This window comes from Varanus komodoensis, unplaced genomic scaffold, assembly GCF_004798865.1.
Source record: "Varanus komodoensis strain SLA01 unplaced genomic scaffold, ASM479886v1 scaffold21, whole genome shotgun sequence".
Lineage (NCBI taxonomy): Eukaryota > Metazoa > Chordata > Lepidosauria > Squamata > Varanidae > Varanus > Varanus komodoensis.
In genome coordinates this window covers 4,953,822-4,978,784 of record NW_025335589.1, presented here as the reverse complement: position 1 = coordinate 4,978,784, position 24,963 = coordinate 4,953,822, and the positions used below count along the sequence as shown (strand labels likewise).

The window sequence follows — 24,963 nt, the reverse complement described above, 5'->3', positions numbered from 1 at the left end:
AGACATCCTGAGACACTGGTGGTGGATGGAGTAGAAAAGTTTTTAATGAATAAATGTATGTATGTAAATTCAGAATTATTAAAATACATTTTACATTTTACCACAATGTTAACAAAAGAGTTCCCCTGAACATATACCGAATTATTTTCTCCCACCACTGAACAATTGCCAGTCTCCCTCCCTATTCCACAAAGATTAAAGCTCAGCATTCCCTTTTTAGGGATTAAGTATGAAGCACACCTTGCAACCCCCTTATAGGTGGGGATCGATCACCTGTTGCTCCTCCACAGAGCAATCCTTCCTCATTTTTCTACCCTTCAGCAATTCTCCATTACACAGATGTTTTGGGGGTTTTGCAACTCTCCTCTATCCCCATGTTGTCATGGGCAGACTCTCATTGACTTCTCCTTGCCACAACTTAGTTTGTATCAAGGCAGTATCCAAATGCAGCCAAAGAGTCTGCATTCAATAGTTGGACTAATTTATGCAGAAAGCTTCTCTGGATGTGTGCCAAGTGTTTTTCCTTTCCCACTGAAACCAAAGTTTATTGAGGAGGAGGAAGAGGAGAGGAGAGGAGAGGAGAGGAGAGGGAAACACAGAGACAGATGACAGAATGAGCATAGGACTCAGCTAAAAGTGCAGGCATGTCAGCTGAGCAGTATGAGGTATACAGCTTAGTAAGCCTTCAGTACTATTCAGTACTATGATCTCAGCTTGGTCTCATTTCTGAGCAAAACCTGCAGTGGTTCAGGTTACAAACTTCCCCTCAAAAGTAAATGGGGCTTCTATCCTATGCATTTTCTTGGGAGTAACATAGAAACATAGCAAATCAGAAGGTGTATCCTGGGTCTTCTAGGCTGACCCCTGGCTCCAGCCAGCTCTACTCATGTAATATTAAGTCCCATGTCGTTCAATAAAGAACATTGTCGTTCATTACTGGGACTTATTTCTGAGTAGACATGCATAGGATTGTAGAACTGGATACTCTGTATTTTGCTCCACTGAAAAATTGCTGAAAAATTAAATTAAAGCTTGTAATTCCACTGCTGCATAGCAGCAGCTAGCCACAGATTCTTTTCTTTGCAACGATGTGAACCCACTTTTCCCAAAGAACAGAGTAAGGAAAAGGAGAGGGAAAATCCCTTGCTGTGTTTGTGCAAAGTCAAATATAATTTAGAACTTCTCATACCCACTTTCTTTACATCCTCCAAGACGTGCTGTGGATGGAATATAGAAGAGAAAAAGAGACCCGGGACAAATGGTGGAAAGACAGTTCAATGGTGAACAGAAATGGACCAGGGGAGAGAATTCTTCAAGATGTGCAGTTCATTTCTAAGTGGCACTTAAAAAGAACTTGAGGGTGTGGGTTGGGAAGATTGTCTTAATTAACTTTATGAGGGAGAAAGCCCTGTGGATTCTCTAGGACAGGATTACACAGGAATTGGTTTTGTCCCCAATATCTATGTGTAACCACTGAGTGTGGTCATCAGGAATTTTGGAATGTGTTGCCATCCATGTGCTGATGACATGTAGTTCTTCTTTTCATCTTCATCGAGTGAAGCTGTGGAGGTGCTAAATTGATGCCCGGTTGTGACAATGGACTGGATTAGGACTAATAAACACTGAGCCTGAGATTCTCTTAGTCACTGGTTCTTCTAATGAAATCGGAGTTGTTTGCAGTCTTAGTTCCTTTCTTCAAACTCTTCACATAAAACTAGAACAGATTCTTTGGCAGGTTTTTCAATGTTTAAATGTAAACTTGGTTAGACCTAGATAAAGTAGAACTAGATCCATTAACATCAGTGGAAACGAAGGCTTACTCTAAGTGTAACTAAGACTGGATCCAATCCAATATCTCTGTCTGGACACTGTACATATATTTTGGCATAGGGAACTGTTTTCTAAATAATTGGACTATCTAGACCAGAGTTTTGAGTGACAGCAGTTCTCCCAAATTGTGTACATCAACAGCCACCAAAGTTCTATCTCTGGAGATGTCAAAGAATGAACTAAGGACTTTCTGCCTGCAAAACACATGCTATTTCTGCAGTTTATCTTAGAGGCAGAAGCTGACTGATAGGAAGCAAATGGGAAGTCTTAAGCCATGCTGCCTTATTCTGGAACTAGAGAATGTGAACGGTAGAAGATCAGTTTCTGTGGGCTGCTCAGATGCAACTCCAACCAAGGATTACTATATGGATGAATGAATAGGCATGAACCTCAGGCTCATAGGTCACTCCTAGTCTTATTTCTATTTTTATTCTATTTTATTAATGGTGTTGTAAACTGTCCCAAGACATCTGTGATGGGATGGTATAGAAAAGTTTTAAATAAATAAATTCTTTTAGTCACAAGCATGACTTTATTTCCATGCCACACACTATGCTTTGCCATTTCATCCAAACAGGAAGGCTATGGTTTCTTGTAAATTTGAATTAGAAATTAATCAAGATATGGAAGTGGTGAACATGTTCAAACTCAAATTCCCAAGCTTGATTCCATATTCTCTTAATACCAATTTAACCATTCAAAATGAAAGTTTCACTACCAGCAGTTGGTTCGTTAAAAATATCATCTAATCTGCTTTATTGAAATATTTAGATACTTCATTATAATCACTGGATTTCATGGTTTTGAAAAGAGAGGTCTTTAATATGCAATCAGTTGCACCCCTTGGAGTTGTTTTGTTCTTTTTTTTTTTTTTTTTTCCAGAAATGCAGAGAGCTCCTAGAAGAAAAATACTGTGGCATGTTGGAATCCAACTGATTTATTAGTGCATGAGGTTTTGTTGCCACAGCCTTCAAAAGCATGTACAAACAATTCACAGTAAATTGTCCAGGCTTGGTCTTAATTTGTTCTGCAGTGCTAACATATAGGATGTTTCATCTTCTCGTAAATGGGAAGATTCATCTTTTCGGTTAAAGTGGATGGCAGCCTAGATTATTATTTTTAAGACCACACTGTGCAGCAACATGTAGTTGATGGGTTGTAAGTTAAATTGATGCAGCGTTTCAGTGCTTAAAATGTCCATAAATCATTTTCAGAATACACCAAAGACTTTTCCCGCTCATTCAAAAGCTAATCAGATGAGATGTGTTGAAGCAAAAACACACAGGCTTGTCATTACGAGGTTTTTAATGCCCTGTTACAAACCTTCAAGGAAACTGAAATTGTCCCTAAAGACTTATTACAGAAGTGAAGGACAAAGCTAGTCAACAGAGTGTTGAACATCGATTTGGGTTTGAGTCCCATTTCTGCCATGCCTTAAGCAAGTCATTTAAATTCTGCCTCATAAATCAGCAGAAAGTTTGTTGCTAATTTTTAAACTACATTTATTTATAAGGAACAATGGCCCATGTTACACATATGTCATAAGGACAAATGAGATATAATTTAACTATTACTTCAAGTTTTAAGATCCGAAGTTGATTGATCTAGTTAGAAGTTAACCTAAATATGGTTTTGGTCACTAAGGCTGTGATCCTCTGGCTGCTAGATGCTGTTGAGACAGCCATAGCAAAAGTAGGTGTTACAGCTCCAGTTCTCTAAAAATGGTCCAAGCTGAGAGCTGAAACTCCAGCCTCAGAGCACCCTCTTGCCAACTTTGCAGCCAGCACAATTTTTTCTGCGCTGGGTGCAGCTTCAAGAATTTATTTATTTATTTATTTTTCAATTTCTATCCTGCCTTTTTCCTACAAAGGGCTCAAGGCAGCTTGCATCATTCTCCTCCTCCATCTTATCCCCACAACAACAACCCTGTGAGGTAGGCTGGGCTGAGAGTTGGTGACTGGCCCAAAGTCACCCAGGTGGCTCCATGGCTGAGCGGGAACTCGAACCCAGATCCTCTGAGTCCCAGTCCCATGCTCTGAACCACTGCACCACACTGGCTCTCATCAGATGGGTATTCTGAGGGACAGGGAGAGGAGGACTGAGGCGCTGTTAAGATATGCAGCCTCAGCCAGGCCTCCTCGTGAGCAGGAGCACAGCCCAGTTAGATGGCCAAACTTGGCCATCTAAGTGCTTTGTGAGATAAGTTATCAATTATGGATAGCCATATTGAATGCTGCTGTCTATTTGGTTTCATGGTAGCCCCCGATTGAGGAATGTTTCCCTTACTATTGTCTACTTGCTGCCAACATTGTCATCTTTTTAGCACCAGGCTACAACTTTACTCCCAAGCATTTAAAACAACATATGATGGGGCTTTTAAGGAAAGTTGTTATATACAGGTATATCCAGGTCCAGGTATTTCATTGTTAATGGCCTTAAGATGTCTTAAAATGCTTTAAAATCTTGCATGTTACATCATTTTATATCATGCTTTTATTTTGTTGTATTTCAGATTGTTTGTGATTTTCTCAGAGAATTTTGGCTATAGAGTGGTAAAGAAATTGAATAAATGAACTTTCTATTAAGATTTTATCAAGGAAGATACAGCTCAGTAGGAGAAATTCAAGGCGCACTACTTATACTTTTCATATATATTCTATATGTATTAAATATAATGATACCAGTTTGTTTTTACAAGAGGGTTTGGTTATGTTACTGTTGTAGGAAATGAAATAAAGTATCAACCTACATTTCAGGTTAGTTAACCTCTTCTTGAAACAAACATACATAGTAATGAGCATGGTCCTTCCCCCTTCCTTTCCTTATCTCTAGGGGTGGTTCATGATCTAGTTAATAAATGTATTTGTATTTATTTATTCTATTTTTAATCTGTCCCCATAATAAGTGTTCTTTGGGCAGATTACAAAAACCTTATTGGGTATTTAACTACTCTTCCCCATATCACATAGAGCAGGGAACTGTAATCTAAGCTAGCTAGCATCAGTGCCCCAAGACAGAAGGAAGGGCAGAAAGAAGAGGCGTGGGGGTTGACAGCTATTCCTGGCTACTTGGAGTAAGGTTTACCTACCCAGGACTGCATGTCTGAACCAAGCCAATGGGAATTTGTTGAGTTTGTTTTGCTCTTAGTGCACGCTTTCCTTCATATCTTAAAAAGATATCTCTATTGATTTTACTTGTGACAGATCTTCATTTATTTAGAATCAGTTAATGGGTAAAGAGGAAAATAACTAACTCAGAATCCTTTACTTAAGTGATCAGCTCCAATTTTAATGTGATTTACACATTAAAAATTTGAGAAAGATAATAATGTATGTATGTTTTCTTTTCAACAATTTTGAACAAGGACATTGGAAAACTTTCTAGACTGCAAGCAGACAAAATAATCCCAAATTGAAAATGTGTCGTATAACCCCTAAGTGAACTCTCAGCATTATAACTGGAAACATAAATCTGGCCTGCATCCCATCAAACCTTTCCAGCTTCCCAAATATGTACATCCTTCTTTCTACCTTGAACCATTTGGGAAAACTCTTGGGATTTGGCGTGTAAGAGGAAACAGATGTGCACATCCCAGCAGTCCTGTTGCTTGCCACTGCCAGGATGAAGTCCCCTATCCATTTCCCTTTCAGCACTCTATTGCTCTGCTAGCCTTCACTTGTCACTTGCCCCAAACTCCCCTCATCCTGGGACTGCTGCGTCTCAGTGGCCCTGCTGTTTGCTGCGTGCTTGTGAGGAGGAAGTTGGGGCAAGGGTCAATGCATAAGGCAGGACATGATACATGTCTTCACATCCTGGAAGGGATTGCTCTTTCTGTTTGAGGCCTAGTCCACTCCTGGGTTGTGTCACACCAGTGATGACTGTAAGAAACTCCCCCAATACCAGATGGTAACACATTTAACTCAATTTACAAAATTACTCACTTAACAGCAGGAATAGAATTACAGCATGTTATCATTAAACACCAGGCATTCAACTTACTTCAGTTCTTAATACATTAGGAAATCTGTAAGTGGAAGGTTACTCAGTAACACCATAACACTTAGTCAAAATACACTGCAAGTTATATAGTCAGTATTTTGAGTGTTCTAATGTAACACTTAAATCAGAGCTCATCACCAAATTAAAAGTAATCTAACAAGCAATATGGTTGTTTAAAATTGCATGCATACATTAGATTAATGACAGTACTGAAGTGTTAAGTTTGGTAAGGGGAAGAAACACTTTAATCTAGAAGACATAACTATAGCCTCTGTAAATATGTACACACATACTTATACGCGCACGCGCGCGCACACACACACACACACACAGCCTCTGCATATATTGGGTGGGGGATGATAAACAGCATTGCCAAGATTGCATTCATGAACTACACTATTATCCCTGCCCTCAAGCCTACATTTTTTTCAGTCATATAGCTAACTATGCATTCAGCAATCTCATCTTTTCAATTAGTTATCTTGTCCATCAGGTTTATTCAGAACCTCATTCTGTATTTATTCAGTGCTTCTGTTTCTAAAGATTAGCAACTGAAATTCTGTTATCAAGAGGTGATAATAGAAATGACTTTCATAAGATCTAGAGTGCACAATTCTTCTATCAGATTTCATACATAATACTGGTGTGTAGGAAAAAGAGAAAGAAAGTACATCTAATAGCAGTATCTGCTTTCACAAAGTTCAGTGCTGTTTTTTTAAGAATCTTCAGCCTCTAAAAATGAACGTTAACATTCTGAAAGTTCTATATTAAGGTCTGTTTGGGCCAGTAAAGAAACTTGTATGATCGGATTAACCAATCATTAACCGGCCATTAATTGCGGTTTTAGTACTCAGATTTTTCCTGGAAAACCTCTGACTTGTCTCTGTTGTTCCTGGGGTACCTTACAAGGCCACTCAACTAGATGATCTAAGTATTGGCCACACATAGCTCCTTTGCATTTTGGTTATTTTACTGTTAGGGCCAGGCTTATTCCCTGAAAATTTGTGTTCCGGAAGGGCTTATTCCCTGAAAATTGAATACTATTGTGTACAGAAAAGCTGTAAAAAGGAGACTAGAAATATGAGAGATTGTGCTAAAGATCACAAGATGTATTTATTTCATTAAACTGGTTGTTGCTTTATTTGCAAGATTACAAATCTGTGAAATTAGAAATGGGGGTGGGAATGTTGTTCGTACATCTGTACATCACTCTTGCTGATCTCTTTCTCAGTCTAACTCAGAATACCCTTACTCGTTTTCCTATAAATTAGTATGTTTAGCACAGTGTGTCTTAGCAAGTATTGAAGAGTGACAAATTAATTAGTTGTGTCCCAGATGCTTTAGCTCATTTGAATGACCACTACTAAATATTGTGAATCATAATGATACTCTTGAGCACTTTTCTGAATGGTGCTAAACTGGATTGGGCAGATAGAGTAAGGAATAGGAGATAGGGAAAGGAGTTTTATATAAGCCCATTATAAATGGTTGACTATTGACTGTTGACACTATCATTGGAGACTGTATCAGCTTCTATTTTCTTTAGAAGTAACATATCTGGAAAGGGCTTGTTTCATGCTGCATATACAACAGTTCATTCAAAAACCTTAAGGGAATAATTAATTTTAGCAGCCCTGCTTGGAGTATTCATCAGAGAAAAGGTTACCATCTCTCTGTTCTAGAAAGGTCTGTTTTCTTGTCTTGTCTGCAAGTTAGGTTTTAAAATAATGGCCAGAAATGTGTTACAGTAAACTTTGGAATACCTTCCATATTAATTATTGAGTTGGTGAGAGACTTTGCATGCAGAATAACAATTAGCCATCTGGCCCTTAAAAGTTTGACTTTATTTTTAAAAAATATTTTATCTCTGCATTTATTATTCTGCAGTACTGTGTACCAATGTATTTACTATTCACCTGAAAACACAGCCAAGGCAAAAGAAGTTCTCAGTAACATCAATCATCTGCAGCCTCTCATATCAAGCCACACAGACGTGCTGCTTAATTCTGCAAGGCAGCATTTGCCAGACAGCTTGAAGAATTCTTTAAAGATGCTTTCAGAAACGGTAAGATTCAGAAATGGCCCCTGTAGTGGCAACTAGTGCTACCAAATCCCTAGCTGCTGTTTCTGTCTGCATAAATAGGCTTCCTTTGTAAGAGAAAATGTTACATTATTCTGGTGCTTACAAGCTTTAGGCCTAACTGGAGGAAAGGGGAACTCCTTTTTTGTTCCATTTTGATTGTTGTCAAGCCTTTGTGTGGATTTTAAACATGAAGAAAAAATACATTGAAAAATATGCAAGGATTTTCATGTGAAAAGAAGAAAGTTTACAGTCTGATATGAAGCTTTGAAATGGAATTGGGGAACGTCAGTGAGCTCAAGTTTGTCTGAGTTTCACATGCCTGTGGTGTAGCAATGGAAATATGGCATTTGCTGCTTTAAAATTTAATTTCTTTTAGCCTACTGCTTCAATGGGAATAGAGCAAAGTGCAAAAATATCTGTTCTAGCCAGTTATATGTAATGGGATATGCCATATATTTTATGGCTGAAATTAAGATTTTTGTCACCTTCAACCAGTGAGAGCTATATCAGACTTTTCTAATGCCTGAGTTCAAACAATACCACAAGCCATGATGGGTTTTTTACCATTGTTAATCTGTCATGCTGTCTGAACCCAGTTATAGTATTTCACCATGGTAAGTTTGGACCTTAGTTACCATGATAAGAAAGAATAGTTTGTTCTGTATTTGTTCTATAAACTAATAAACAATAGTTTATTCTATGGTTTCTCTGTACCACCATGACTTGTTCTGCTGTCTGAACCCCAGATTCTGGTCATGGTGTGCAACTATATTTCAGAGGAACAACTGCAAGATCCATTCCAGCCATCCAGCCTTTCCATGTGGACCAATGAGGAAGAGACAGATGGCAAAGGCAGGGAGCAATGTACCTTGGGATTGAATTTCAGGCAAAGGCAGGGAGCAATGTACCTTGGGATTGAATTTCAAGCACAGTAGTTGATAGGATACAGCAAGAGGACTGAGCAGGGAAGATCTGTCACATACCAAGTTTTTCTTCCTTCACACATTCAAAGGAACAGAGCATTTCTTTGCAAAACCTCACCAAAGGATACCCAACAAATGCAACCCTCACAGAATGTATCCGTATCCATGCACAGAGCTGAACCCAATCTAAACAACTGCTTATGGATGCCTTTGGAGTCCATCTGGGCCTGATACCTTCTGAAGGGTCTGTTTAAAAGCCTCCTTTCAATATGCCAATGCTCTGACGCCATGTCATGGGGTCAAGAGTCATACCAGATTTATCTGACTAAAATAAGTGACACTTCTATCATCTGAAAACTTGAACCCCATGTTCCCAAGCTCCCTTTGCCTCACCACCCCACCCCTCATCCTCTGTGTCAGAATCCAGATTTGCATGGCTAGTGAATGTGCACCAAGGAAAACTATCACCTGCATTCCCAACATCAGAGAATCTACATAATGTAGAAACACTTGATCATCTGTTGGATAAAAAAAAATGCAAACCATGGTAACAACACCGGGTCATTTCTTACGTTGTGTGAATGCAGCATGTGGGCACGCATTAACTGCAAAGAGCTGGCAGGATAGTTAGCTAGCAGTTGGCTAAATATCTGTAAGAAAATGTATGGATTGGAGATCTAATCTGAAACCAGGAAGATGTCCCAGTTAGAGCATTTCTGTGTTGTTCTGCTTCAAGAAAAATGAACCTGGTACAGGATCGAATATATTTTCTTTTACTCCACAGAAGTTTGGTTTCTACATACTGGGTGCTTAAAACTGCTTCTTGCCCCACACTACCATGGCCCAGTTCACTTCTTCTGGAAGTACCAAAAGGTCTCTTTCCCTGTAGTATTGCCCATGCTATTTCAGTAAGTGATTTCAGAAATCACACAGAATCACACACAGATAGGGCTGTTTATATTTCCTTATTGCTCAGTTGTTTTTATTCTTGACCAGGAAGCCACATGCTAAGTGAACCCATATGCTACATTTGACATAATTTGCAGGTGTGATGAAGACTAAGTCTGCGTCACATGTTAAATGACTGATCTTTTGCAATATGTCACTTTGTTTTACGTGGGAATGTCCATGTGTAAAGTATACTTCCTTTGCAGTATATTCCCTGCATTGTTACACATGTGTATCTCACTTCTCAGTGTTTGAACATCCACTACATGAATATGCTGAAAACATCACTGTTGTGTAAAGTAGGTTTGGCCCCGACACATACATGGGATGAGGTGTCTGCTCTGGGTGCTCTTGGACATGATATATTCCCTCACCTGAAAGAGTAAAGGCATGACAACTAAGAACTCTCTTATGCTCCACCTGACCTTCTTGGATGCTCTGTTCAAGCTGGAAGTAGTAGTGCTGTTATGGCAGTGTGCTTTCTGCTGTTTTGGTGGCCCATCCAACGTTGCCACCTTCCTCTTTAGCCACCAGCCCTGGATATCAGTTGCCTATCACTATTTCTGAGTCACTAAGAATGTAAAACATCTGGAGGAGAAATACACAATTAGAAAACTAGGGTTATATGGCTAGCTCTACTCATGCATCAGAATAGGGTGGGGACATAAATATGCATGTCAGAGAGATATCTATATGGAGTGGAAGAAGAGAAGAGGAGCCATGGAAGCAGAAACAGAAAGGCTTATGTCTTAGTGTATCCCTAATAAATGCTCAGGCTTTATTTTAATCATAAGTGCTATTCCCATTTGTGAACATTTCTGTGGTGCTGCATTTGCTATGCTTTTCATCACATCATCTCCTTAAATCTTTTCTATCAGGTGCCTTTTAGAACTGTATTTCTGTAGGATGAACATTTTTTAAAATTAATTTATTTTAGTGCTCTGAAAATATCTGTTTTTAGGTAGCAGCATATTCAAAAAACATTTAAATTTAATGGATAAAATGCATTAGCCAGAAGCAACCAAAATAAGAACGTTTGTACTCTAGTATTTGTTTATTTTTCATATATTTAGTTGTTAAAATATATTCCCCTTCCTTCTCAAAAGCAGTGAGTGGAATACAAAACACGAAAAGTAAAGGAGTTTATAGTCATAGAAGTTCTCTGTATTCCATAGATTTAGGTTCCTCTCCATTCTGCATAATGGAGAATTCTGGGTAACTTACAGCAGAATCCCATGAATGTCGACTCAGAAGTAAGTTCCAGTACATTCATGGGGTTTACTGCCAGATGTTAAAACCTTAAAGCTTAGAGTACACTTAAACCAATGAAAGTTCAAGGGGAAAATAATTAATATATATCTTTCCCTGTTCTCTGGGGTCATGATAACAGTTATGTAGTACATTATAGGTGCATTTCTTGAATCTTGCTGACTTCATATTCATTATATTTCTAGACAGAGTTATTTGTGCATGCATTTAAGGATCAGCTGATCAGAAGTGCCCTTTTAGCTCTATACACAGCTCGTCCGGGTGGCGTCCCGAAAAAAACAACTGTGCCACGGAACAGTGCTGAAGAAAGTGTTGATCAGCCAAACCAGGATCATCCATCCCAGGTTAAGAGACAAGATTCTATACCTCACCATTCAGAATATGATGAGGAAGAGTGGGTAAGTAGCCTCAGAAGCATGTTCTTTGCCCTCAGAGGTCTGTAGCTGCATGCGTACAATTGCGTATTGGAGGGACAGCTGCTGCGGAGCAATGTTAGTCAGTTTCAGCAGACACCTTAATGACTAACACATTGGTTGGCACATACACTTCCACAGAAAGAAGCATACTTTGTGGCTCGTGCCACAAGAAGATCTTTTCAGATACTCAGGAGATGCCCTCTTTCAATACTGTCACGTTCAGTGGTGGTAGGAGAAAAAGCCTTCTTGGTGGCTGCTCACGGGCTGTGGCGCTCCCTGCCAAAGGAGGCTGGGCTGGCTTCCTTTCCCCTGCTGTTGCCACAGCAGGCAAACCTTTTTATTCAAGCAGGACTTGGACATGTAAGCAGGTCTGTTGGGCTGTGGTACTGGGTGCTGTTTCTATTCCATTACTGTGTTTTTAACTATGTTTTAATGTATTCACTATTGTTTGTATCAAGTTTTTATTTCTCTGTGATTGTAAACCACCTTGAGTGCCTTGTCTTGGAAGAAAGGTGGTGAATAAAGAGGACCAGCTTAGCCAAAGCTCAATATAGCTCAATATAAATGATTCAAGGCTGCCATATAAACAAATAAAATTGTGTTTCTTGCAAGAGAAGTTAACTGTTAAATACCATATCCTTCTATACCTTCAACATATGGTATGTCTAAGACTAAAGCTATTTAGATAAGATAGATCAGAGGGAGCATTTTGCAGCACTCCAGATGTTTTGGCCTACACATTCCTCCAGTGCTAGCCATTCTTCACATTTTCTTTCACATCCATGAACAATATAGCAAAGTGGGCCATAGAGAAAGGGCCCTCCTGTGTCTCTGTGTGCAGAGACCCTGTAGCTTCATTTATGTAATTGACATGGGTAAACTTAAAAGGAATGGCACTGTACAGCTGCTCAATACATGCTTTGTTAAGTGCTTTTTAATAGTGTGCTGATTTTCTGGTATCGGGTGTACTAGAGAATCATTTAGTCCTACCTTTGTGAGGTTTTGTTTATGCAGTATTATGAATTGAGCATTTCTCATAATGCTTCTAAAATATTCACTATGATTTATTATCTTCCTCATTCTGTTGTCCACAGAGCTAGAACACAGCAGTCCCCAGCTGATACTCAGTGAGAGGTTGTTACTTAGTTTTATAGATGCAGAATTAATTATATGCATATCTATTTTTCTTGCTTAACTTCTAGTCTACAAGATAGCTCTGAAAATTAGATCAATAGGTGGCTGTAGATAAGAGTCTTGATTTAAATACTGAATTTATGTATAGGGAAGGTTTTTGATCAACACAACCCAAAATAGATGGCTGATTATCTGTCCTGTTTTTCCTACTGCCCTATTTTCCTAATTCCCAGTTACTCCCATTCTTCAGAAATGTCATTTTTCTCAATTAGGGATGGACAAATCAGCCTTTTTTCAGTTGGTGTCAATTTTGCATGCATTCATTTTAAGTCCATTCTATCTTATTTCCAAGTTAAGTTGCCAGAGTATGGAGGATGGGAAAATGCCATACAAAATTTGAATGCATTTTATATACACTGTACCATAAAGTACTGATTTTATGCTCATTTTACTATAAAATACATTTTAAAGGTGTATTTAAACATATCATAGTAATATATCATATATTTAAATGCATTATAGTAATTTTTAAATCAGGAAAATTCAAAAACTGCAAAACTGAAAAGATAACTGCATTTAAATATACACATTAGTTCAGGAATTGGGAATTGTATCAGTTTGCTTCAAAATGCAAACTAAGCAAATGCCAAAGCATTACCAGCCCCAACTCTCTCCATCTTTATTGTTGCCATCAATCTGTATTTCTCCTTCAGTACTTTATTTCAATACCTGTGGGTCCCAATGTAATCATAATAATTTAATACACCCTTTCTTTAATCATTCTTGCTGTACAATCCTATATAGGTCTGCTCAGAAATAAGTTACATAGATTTCATTGGGACTTAGTCCCAAGTAGGTAAGGATAGGATTACAACACTGACTTTGTTCAATCTAATATTCACCAAAAAATCTCTTATTTGTCTGAAAAGGTGTCTTTAAAGGTGCAATCCTATGCAAAAGGGAAAGGGAGGGAAATCCTATGCAAAAGGGAGAGGGAAAAGGATGTACAATTCCCAGAATTCCAGCATGTCCTGACAATGCTTGTGGGCCTTTTTTCCTTCTCAACCTGCCTATGATCATGCCTTAGTTACTAAAATTTAATAACCTTCCTGTCCATACATATTTATATTTTCTATTTGTGATGCATCCATTTCTTTGTCTCCTTTTCTCATGCACTTGCTGTTGGCATTGCATTTCTTGCTACTTTGCAAAAAGAGTCAGAGCAGCTTGGTAACAGGGATGCAGTGGCTGCATCCACGAACACTGACTCGGAATATTTAAAGAGTTAGAATCTGGCATCCATATGCCTCACCTTCAGAAAATAGTCTCACTTCATGTCAGGAAGCAAAATGTGGGAACCGAAGTATTCTGTGACTGGGTACATATGGAAAAGCAGTTCTGTGGTGCATCAGTGCCTGAACAAAGATAGAACCAACCAACAGCCTTCCAACTGATTAAAGCTTACATGATTTGTCACCTGTAGGCAATTCTTGCTCACCACAAACAATCAAGGCAATGACTGTTTAAAGTTTGGCTTAGTTTTTCGCTGCACCCATACCTTACAACCTAGAATGCAAACTGGTTCACAGCTTGCATTCTGTTGAGCTAGAACATAAAAGCCACCGTGCTGTAGCAGAGCAGAAATTCCATCTGCTGCAGCAGTTTACCACCAACAGTGGCCAGACAGATGCCTGTTGGTATCTCATAAGCAAGGCATAATATTTCTTCTAGCTAGGCATAATATTCATTCAGTCGTATGGACAATTTCTACATGAGAACTTCATGAAAATAGTGAATATCTGTTTTTAAAACTAGAAGTATAAAGCAGCAAAAACAGCAACTAAAACTAGTATTCTGCACAGATGTCTCCTTGCAGGGCACATTTTCCCACCTGCTCTTTGAAAGAAAGAAAGCAAAACCAGTGGAAAACTGTCTAAGAGAAGAGATATTTGGTAGATTCATAATGCAGCTGACACTACCATACCAATTGGGTGAGGCTCCCCTTTCCAGTTTGCATGAAAGGGGCTATAGATCATGCTGCAAGTAATTTGCTGTGCCATGAGAATCCATTACAAGCAGGGGCACACAGTTAAGATGAATATAGATTAAACTGCTGAGTAAAATGTAGTTGGCAATAGTATTCATAGGCAGTACCAAAGCTCTGCTAACTTCATAAAGAAAAATATTTTACCTGATGGTTACAGATCGTCTCTGAATGGTTGCTCCCATTTTCTCTCGCCAGCTGTTCCTATCATTCTAAAACCTTCCTTCAGGGAGTATAACAATCCATGCCATACATAATGCAAGAGTGAAGTGGGCAGAGTGCCATTTGGAAGCCACTTTTGTGTATTCCTGTCTGGCTAGTGTGGTCTGTTGTTAGTGCTATTTGAACAGCAAGGAACAAATATGAAAGCAAGCAAATGGATGAGCCTGGGTTCAATTTATCCAAAATAAAATCTTCAAAAACACCAATTTCAAAGTATTTGCGAAAGGAAAATGATTCTGCATCTCTTGCATAGGAAAGCCAATGCACCTGGTTTGCCAGAACTGTTCAGCTAGGTTTGAAGATGCAGTAACTAGGTTATCATTGCTCCCAGAGACCTTTCCAATGTGACTTCATTTACTGGTCTTTAAAAATAGAGTGGGGAACATTTCAGCCATTTTCAGGGAGACATGTAGGCCCAATTGCAATGGAGCTTTTCATGGTGTGAGATTTAAAACTCTTTGAGACAGGATGCGAGTAGGTACAAGCAGTTTATTCCATACAAAAAGTGTTTGCAAAGGCTGGCTCAATGCCTCAGTAGTCTGAGAAACAAAGAGCAATCTTTTACTGTTTACAAGAGATTTTATACATTCCTTTCCACGATGCTCAACACTATCCCCGCTTTGCCATTGGCTGGTTTCTAAGAAGTCACAATCTTCCCCATCCGCCTATATCATACTACTCTTTAATATGTTCCCCCCTCCCACTCATACATCCCATGTTCATGCTAATGAGCCTATTATCTATGAGAGGTGTGTCATTTACTATTCATAAACTTATTACACATGTGCAGTACCTTCTAAGAGTTCAACAGGCCAAAGTGGCCTTGACAATTCTTACTTGACGCCAAAATGTTTCTTAAATCTTGTGGGGAGGATGAGACAATGAGAACAGGCCTTTATTCATTCTAAAAGATACAGATTCTACACTTAAGAAAGAACAATCCTTCACTCATATTTTAAAAGATACAGACTTTACACTTCCCACAGTGGGGATCATGGAGAATGGTGGTCCAGAAGAGCAAAGCTACCAATGAGGAAAACCTTCCTTGCAGAGTAGTGAGGGCAATTTTATGGAGTGAAATTGTTTGTCAATACTAAGTACCATTTCTGAGAGAAAATAATCACATCTTGAGAATTACATATTGGACAACTCTTGTGGGTGTCCTGGTCTAAACTTTTTACACATGTAAATATATTGTAAGGGTTGAAAGAGAAAATTGCTTTTTCACTTGTGAATTAGAAAGCAAAGGGACAGAAGAATGAAACTCATGATTGCCATTCTGAACCTCAGAGACTTGCATAAAATATGACAATAATGTTTGGCGCATGTCCCAGTGTATCTCAGTAGCTATCAGTATAAATTGGGAATATCTCCAGTAGAGTTAATTGTATAACGTAAATGAAAAAGGGAGCTGAAATGTTCCCCCCTCAATACTAGAATTACCAAAATGGTTCAGCTGTCACAGTACAACTTCATGTGGCTGGCTGTAAGTAAAAGTCAGATTGGTCTGAATTAGACCCAAATGTGTATCCGCTTAAGAGTTGGAAACAAATGGATGTGAGTTCAGATATTTCTTAACCTCCCAGGCACCCAAACCCAGTTCTTCTGTATGCTTGGTGGTATCTTGGTAATGCATTATTTTTCCATGCTAAATTTAAGAAGAGCTTGTTAAATGTCAGAGTAGAACTGGTGTTAAGTTTACATTTAGCCTGGGCAATTCAAAATGTAAATAAAAGCCACTGGAAGCTGATCACTATCATGATTGCAACAGGTGGGGTGGGAGCATGTAACCCTTTCTTCTCCTGCTATGGACTTGACAAAAATTGCTCCTTGCAGTTGCTAATTGCATCAGGAAATTGAGTGGCTATTTAAGTATTACTATGAAAGAAGACCAAGAAGGAGACCAGAGAAGATGCAAATTTACATAACATTTACATATGCATAGTTATATCTATAGATGAACATTTATAAATCACAATTACAGTTTGGATAGAAATGCAGTACATTGCACCATAATGTGGAAGAAGGAGAACAGGAGACATGAGTGCTTGCCTGTACATTCTGCTCCTCAGTTATTAACTTTTGATAAGTCCTTCAAAAAGAGAACTGTGGCTGCCCTAGGAAATGCATGTTTTTCTGAGACTCACAACTAATGAAGAGTGCTAAACTCTCCTTCCTACCTGCTGTGCCTATGATATTTATCAGCCCCTGTGCCTCAGAAATTGCTATTTACATTTTAGGTGCATGTTTATTTTTTATATAAGAAACATTTACTCTTTTCAAAACAAAAGAATAACTCCTAAGGTAGCTCACAGTAAATAAATCTTAAACTAAAACATTACAAAAATAACACTGACAGTCAGCCTGGTGCAGTAGTTAGAATGATGGACTGGGACTAAAAGACCTGATTTCTGATTCGCACACAGCAGTGAAGCTTATTGGTGACTTTGATAGTCAGTTTAATCTGTCTTACAGGGTTGTTGTGTGGATAAAACTGAGAGAAAGAGAAAATTGTGTCAGATTCTTTCCTAGAATGAGATAGGCAGAATTTAATGTCGTAATAAAGAAACAAACAAGCAAATCCTAGCTGGCTGGGTTAGCATGGTGTACAAACACATCTGATCAAACTGTATCCGTTAAAAAACAATAAAAAGCTAATGAGCAGTATTAAATTAAAATCAACCTATCTTCTCTATGCAAAGGCAACCCAAAATTTTGAAAAGTGTTCTGGACCTCCTAAAAGAGGGAGCTGAATGTATTTTTCAGCGGTGAAGAAATACGGCGCTAGCAGTGAAAACACCCTGCCATGTGTTCCCAGTAATCTGGATGCACCTGCTGGTGTGTCTACTCTATGCCAGTTCTAAGACCCATGCAGTTTCCTTTGGGTATAACTCATTTTTCAGGTAACCTTGTCTCAAACTGTTCAAGGCTTTAAAGATGACTTCCCACTTCAGATTGGACTCGACAGCAAAAAAGTGTGCAGTAAATTTGATAGGGAATTGGTACTACATGCTTGAAATATTTAATGCAAAGATGAACATAATGCCATGTTAGCGATTTGCTGGTTTTTGGTTCTTAAACACTTTAGAGTAGTATTTCTGACCGGGAGATCAGATACGGCTATTGCTTACACCTGAATTGACACTTCAGCCATCTACAGAATGCAGCCATGTGCTATGTACCATGTCCCCAGTGGGAACACTATAAAATTAACTTCACTATGTGATCCAATGATCAGCTTCCCCATCCCAGAGTCAGTCAGATCCTGTGGTAAGTTTACAAAAGAATATTGCACACTGAAAAATTAAGTACCATTGACTGAACTTGATAGATCACTGTTGCTATGATCTGTTTTGCTTTTCTGTCTACATAAACCTGTTTTTGAACTTTCTTGGCCCATAATGCTTGCTGTGAAATAGGTAAAATTGCTTAACTCTTGGAGTATGCATCTTTAAACCATCACACCTCTTTCATTCTCAGAGTATGTACTCTGCCACTGTAGATGTAACTCACCACATCTCTTTATCAACAGAATAAAAATGTTTACCAACTCACATAAAATTCTGAAGGAGAACTACAATTCTTTTAATCATTTAATGCTGTAATATTCCCTTAAAACAATTTAGGCAGTTTTATACAAATATAGGGATGTATTTAGCCATGGTTGGAGTAGAGCCTTGAAAGCAATGGGACTTAAGTTGCTGTGGCAGTTCCTAAAATTGTTTACTTTGTTGGTTCTTTGACATAAGCATCCTCTATTTAAACAAATTCAAGATCAGAGCTCTCTTTGTTATATTGTTTAGTATTTTTGATAGAAAATTGAGATTGAAAATGAATAAGCCAATTATACTACTATTGTGACTTGTAATGCATTTTTTAAAATTATTGAGTAGTGATACTGATACTTTTTTCAGGATAGGGTGTGGGCCAATGTGGGAAAGAGTTTAAATTGCATTATTGCAATGGTGGACAGATTACTTGAAAAAGACAAAGACTCCAGCCTCACCAAGGAAGATGAAAATGACCCTTCACCAGCAAGACATGCAGCATCTCACATAAGTGGTAAGAAACATGTGTTTATATCATTGAAAAAATGAATACAATACAAAGCTACAGTAAACTGAGATAGCAGAAGAGTCAATGGATGAAAGTGCTGATGCTATGGGTTTGCACAATTCTGAATGTTGGGAAGCTATTTATCAAATTGCATCTCTGTACTGTAGTCAAGAATTGCTTGCAGTGCTCAATTTTGTGTGTGCGCTACATGAAAACCTCTCTGAAAGAACACTGTTCTGCTTTGAAGTTTCTGACACATTTTAATCTGCTTTCGGCTTTTCCCTGAAAATGGCATTCAGAGGAAGAGTCAAGTGCACACACTTAACCCTTACCAGTCAAGCTCACTGAGAAAAAAGAAAAGCAAAAGCTGTTGACAGTTCCCTGCTCAATGTAATTTGTGCAGTTTGTGAATAACAAGAATCCTAGTTCTGAAGTCTTTCCTACCTAGTGTTCAGTTTGAGCCGTATTTAAATTGCAGAAAGAGAGAAATACCATAAGGAAAAAGATTTGGAGAACTGGTCTCTTGCATACCACAAGTACTACTGACAGTGCATGTCTACTAAATAGTAAGTCCCTTTAAGTTCAATGGAACCTATTTCAAGGAATTAATTATAGTAACATAACCATAGTATTGGTTCTGCATTGTGTGCAAATGAAGATACAGAGCAAGTGAAAGCTTAATTCAGGCCCTTTCCAATGAAAATAGAAAACCCTGTTATAAACATAAGTCATAGTGTGGCTGAAACTATAAAGGTGTGAGCAGGAAAGAGGAACTGAGAAAATTAATAGCAGTTTCTGTTGTAGTCAACAGTGAACACAGAAAGACTGAATGAACAAAGAGGGAGCCAGCTTCTAAGTGCAAGGAGTGGGCGACTGAATTTCTTGCAGAAAGGAGTAAGGCTGATCACTCAGAGCCACAACTGTGGCTAACTAGAGAAGTAAGAACGGGAAGAATCATGAGACCAAAGTTGCAGCTCTAGAAGCATTTGACAAACAAAAACCAAAAGGGAAATATTTAATAATAAAAACTGTTAAGCATATGGCTGCAGGAACATTGGCAGAATGACAGAAGTGCAAGGGAACACAATTAGCAGTGTGCTATAGTATATGGCACTATTAATGTGGCCTCAGATAGCCTTGCTTAGTTTGGTTTAATCATTAAAAGATATAACTTTGACTAATTAGTACTATAATCATGTACGTGACAACGTACATGTGCACTATATCTTATTTTGTAGGTTTTCTAAATAACAGATTTTATAGCTTTAAATCATTCCATAAATATAAATATTTAAGTCAAATACCCATGCTCCAAAATTGAACAATATCTCTCTGGATTATAATTTGGGATTAGTGAATTGCTCCTTCTAATCACTTTAGTAGAAGGTAGGATAAATCTCTTCTACATTATCATTCCTCTATAATTCATTAGAGGTTCTGGAAGGTCATTTTTGCTAGACCTTTAATCTGTTCCAGACTTCTGGCATGCTGGTTAAAGATAGGCAAGAGACGTATTTTTCCCATTAACATGCTGAGGACCTTGTAGCAAGACAGAGGTTTGCTGCAACCTGGAGGTCCTTCCCAGGCCATGCTACACATCCACATGTGCTGCAAAGCCTCCAGCACTTCCTTTTTGGTGTGTCAAGGGCTTCCAGATGTTGCTGGTAGACATGGCAGTACCAGATTATGCCTTTCCTAGCACTTCTAAATTTGTCTCAAAGAAATTTGGGTCCACATTTTCACACAAGTTGTCAGCTTATACTGTGCATTCATTTCCTTGCATTTCCTGTGCAGTCTCTTTCAGTGCATCCACAAGAAAAAGATAGGTCTTCACAATTGCCAGAGGAATAGGAAGGTGCCCAGATTTCCCAGTCTGCAACTGGTGGAGGCAGAACTGTAGGACAAAAAGACAAAGAAAGCCAAGTAGAGATGGACCTGACATAGGTCTGTTACAGTGTCATATTCACCAGCATCCCTGTGGTGAGTTTTCAGCCCATACGTCCACATTGTCTATTAGTGCGAAGCCATACAATAGATTCTGTCACATTGTCCGTTTGCCTGTCCCTGCTGATCAGTAAACACAAGTGACAAGGATTTGGGGCAGGAAACCTCATGATGTGATAGACCTGATTTGCATGGTCAATTCTAATAGGAAAAAAAGCTGGGCACAGCTAATTCACTCTGGCGATGACAGTTATCCTGGTGAAAATGACATGCAGAGCTGCTTTTAAACATTTTGCCTCGGGTGTCAAAGGTAAAGGGCAGATCTGCTCAGACTGAAGCATTTTCTCAAGTTTGAAAAGTCTGAGGGTGAGAATGAAAGGATCTGGAGAAAATTCACATACCCAAAGGATGGCAATGAGTTTGGAATGAAGTCATTGTGTAAATACCTGTCAGGAATAGTTTGGGCATAAAGCATCAATGTGATTTCTTTAGAATGGGTGGCCCTTCAGGTTTTTTCCAGCTCTGTGACTCTTTGACTTTGTGATTTAAGTAAACATGACTACTATTCATGCAAGATTTTATGACACTGTCAAGTTGTGACATTTCTAAGAATGCAGGTGCTGAGTACAGAAACAACTGAGGGTATTGGATAAATAGTAGCAAATAATATTATACACTTCTGTTCAGAATGGTTTCTGTGGCTTCTTAACACTTTTTCTAAAACGACCCTCAGGATTAAATCTAAGCAGTGATGTTTTTAAAATGTGTGGACCAGATTTCATTTGGAATTTTTGGTTGCTGTTTCTGTAGTAATGCATGTGGTAGAAGACAGGAAGCACAACAGATTCTTTCTATGGTTCACTGTATGCATGTACTTCTTTAAAGAGTCATTGGAGCGTTTTGGTTTGTTGTTGCTGTTGTTTTGCTTTATATTGTTTCCACATCCCCCATCACACCAACCCCACCACCCCATTCACAGGTATGTCTTGCTTCTGTTATAATAGGCAGGTTACAAGATAAGTTATTTGTACTTAGACTGGCAAGAATGAGAGGACATATAAATTAAGGTAAATTGTTCCGCTATCACTAAAACTAGAATCAAATTACAGGAGTGATAGAACACTTGCGTAAGTACACAACAGGGCTTTGCTGTCCTCTTCTCTCCCTGCCACATGCCCATTCCTTCATAAATCTTCCATGGACATAGTGGACTGCAGAGAGGGGGAAATCTGTCTTGCAAGTGGCTTCCTGTCATTGATGGAGCAAGTCAATCTTATACAAGCCACAACTGCCTATTTTGTTGTATGCAGTCTAGTACTATATTGAAAAGAATGAAAGAACAGAAGGCCATCACATTTTGTTTTAATGTAAAAGCATGTGTCAGCTTTGTGGTGTTTGCTTTATTTTTAACACATGTAGTTTTTTAACACATGTACTTTTACACTAAATCTATCTAGCCTCGGTTTATCTTTTAGACTGCTAACTTTAAATTAGGAATATATTCTTATCTTTCTTGAAGTCTGATGTTAGAGTACTTTCTTAAGGCTGAATCTGAGATATCAGTTTCCATGGTAACCATCTATAGTGTCATCAGCACAGCATTGTGATTTCACTGCAGGATACAGCAGGTAGAATGCATTTATTTTTAAGGAAGAAGACTGTTGCAAGTCACAGTACAATCTCATAATTTGTTGTAGAAGTATTAACATTAATTTTCTACATCTTTCTCCATGGAATTTGGAACATAGATTTCTCTTTTGAAAGCTGTAATGCAAACTTCCTCAACCTGACTTGTTGGATCCCAGCTAGTTGTATGGGATAGACTACAATTCTGGAAATTGTAGTCTATCACATACAACCAGTACTCCAGTACTGCATCCTCACACTTTCTATCCAATAGGAATTATATTTATACACATGTGAGGCATAAAAACAGGTCACAGATATACTGTAGTGAAGTATTAGCAAACTTTAGCAAAAATTCCTCACTTCCGCTGCAGGCTACTAAATCAAGTGCTCCTGCTCAACTGTCTCCACTAGGAAAAGCTAATGTCATTGACCACCAGAAATAATACCTGATTAGCAATGGAGAGTCACTGCCACTCAAGGGCTTTGCTTGGCCCAATGGCATTTTGGCTCAGAAGATCAGGCCCCCAAGCCATATCACAAACTGCTTTTGAAACTTACATATAAAAGAGATTTGCCATTAGGCGTATCTGTTGCATATATCTAAAGTTCTGTATGTAATGCTGTGCCAAAATTGTAAATGCAAATAGATGCACCGTTCTTTAGATCAAGCCAATGTCAGGTACTTGCAGTATGTTAGAATGGGCATGTTCCAGTTTTAGCTCAGTTATGTTCAACATTGTACATCAGATACCATGCCAAGCAACTTAGATTCCAGAAATGTAGAATTCAAATTATCTTGGCAGTGATACTGCCATAATTCTTGAGCCAACAAGTTTCCCATCACTGTATTTCAAGCTTACTCCATTTTTCCATTCACAGTGGAGAAACAGTAGAACTCAAGAATGTCCCAATTTTAAGCTGATCAGTGTAGTTCCAGTGGTATGAACCAAGTATTCCAAATGTTCCTTTTGTCCAATTGTACAGCTTTTAATTTTCACTGAGAAGGCACAGTGTTGGTGTCTGGATGTACCAAATCTTAGTATATTGCTCAAAGAAAAATTCACAGATACCATGGGCTACATGGCACTTTATACAAGTCCATAGATTTGAGTACTAAAACATCAAAGATCTGTGATAAACTGATAACCTTTCTCCTATCTCTGCAGCCTGTCTTTAGGATCCATGTTGATTTCATCTGGGTAGAGAAGGCACTGGCCCCTTCACAGATTTATCACCGTTGCAAACTTTCTTCACAATTCTCTAAGTTTAAGCATTATATTGTGCATTAGCAAAGCAGTAAAATTCACAGTGAAGGATTTTTTCTATATTTGCTTAAGGATGGGAGAAAGTCAGTTTGGCAACTATGAACTTAATCTTATTCATGTTCAGAGAGAGGAAAAACTCCTTCAACTCTCAGCATGGCTGGCTGAGATCTACTTGGATTTGTAGGCCTGCTTTCGGGCTACAGATGCATAGCACTGCACTCTTTTTCTTTGGAACTTTAGCAGACAAGCTAGATCAATGCAAAATTAGCCTTACTAGCAGATGAATATGCAAATATTTGTGCAAATGGGGATGAGTGGTGAGGACATTTTTTTGGAATGCATGTCAACACAAATGTTGCTGGAAAGCACCATGGATATCTGGCAGACTTGACCTAATTTCCATGGCTGTCTGACACAATGGGGTTAACAGCAGAAAACCCAATGAAAATGTTACATCTTTAACTCAAACGGCTTTATGGTTTCAGGATTATGTATTAAAGCTGCTCTCCCAACTAAATTAATCTTTAAAGTTCTACATGTTACAGAAAATATAATGGCAATTACTGTTTTTTTTTTTCATACAGTGTAAAATAAGGTAATAAAATAATAAACTGCAGTGCTTCCCAGAAGGGCTAGTGAGTCCTTAGGTTACAATGTATTAAGTGCAGCACCAATATTGGAAAAGACATTAATCTTAGGTAATGGCATCTAACTGGAATTACTTTCATGAAATAAATTGCTAATTGGCTTTACATTGTATAATAAGCCTAAATTTAAAATTTTTATAAATGAATGTTTTAAGCATCTTTTGGAAGCATCTGAGTTCATGAAGTTCATGGTATAATGGCTACTTATTATATTGTATTGAAATTTATTCCAGCTTCTTTCCTTGAGACCTGTCTCATTTGCTTAACTGCTAGATGAAAGAAGCAGCAACATATTCTCATTCTTTGCATTATTTGACCTATTGAATTCCCCAGCTAGTGGCCATTTTAACATCATTCCTGAAGAAGCAAATGAAAGAAAGAGTAACCCAGATACAGCGATATTAAACATAGGTTAGCAATGTCTGCTACCTTTTCCACTTATTCACATTGCATAAGACACATTGCTATTCTTTCTCAAGTTTGATATCAATTATCCTTATATTTTCTTTAAAATGTGTTATTGTAAGGCAAAACATTCCTACAGGAGAAGTTGT

At 38.3% G+C, this 24,963-nt stretch overlaps 1 protein-coding gene across 12 annotated transcripts in view; it reads left to right on the top strand.

The window, feature by feature from the left end:
* The window catches only part of INPP4B (inositol polyphosphate-4-phosphatase type II B), a 307,638-nt gene that overhangs the window by 219,021 nt on the left and 63,654 nt on the right, over positions 1–24,963 (top strand). For all 12 annotated transcript variants that reach the window (XM_044430729.1, XM_044430730.1, XM_044430724.1 and 9 more), the window contains 3 exons: positions 7,717–7,894; positions 11,238–11,450; positions 18,783–18,930. In XM_044430729.1, coding sequence (XP_044286664.1) covers positions 7,717–7,894; positions 11,238–11,450; positions 18,783–18,930 — 539 coding nt within the window. The remainder of the gene's footprint in view (positions 1–7,716; positions 7,895–11,237; positions 11,451–18,782; positions 18,931–24,963) is intronic.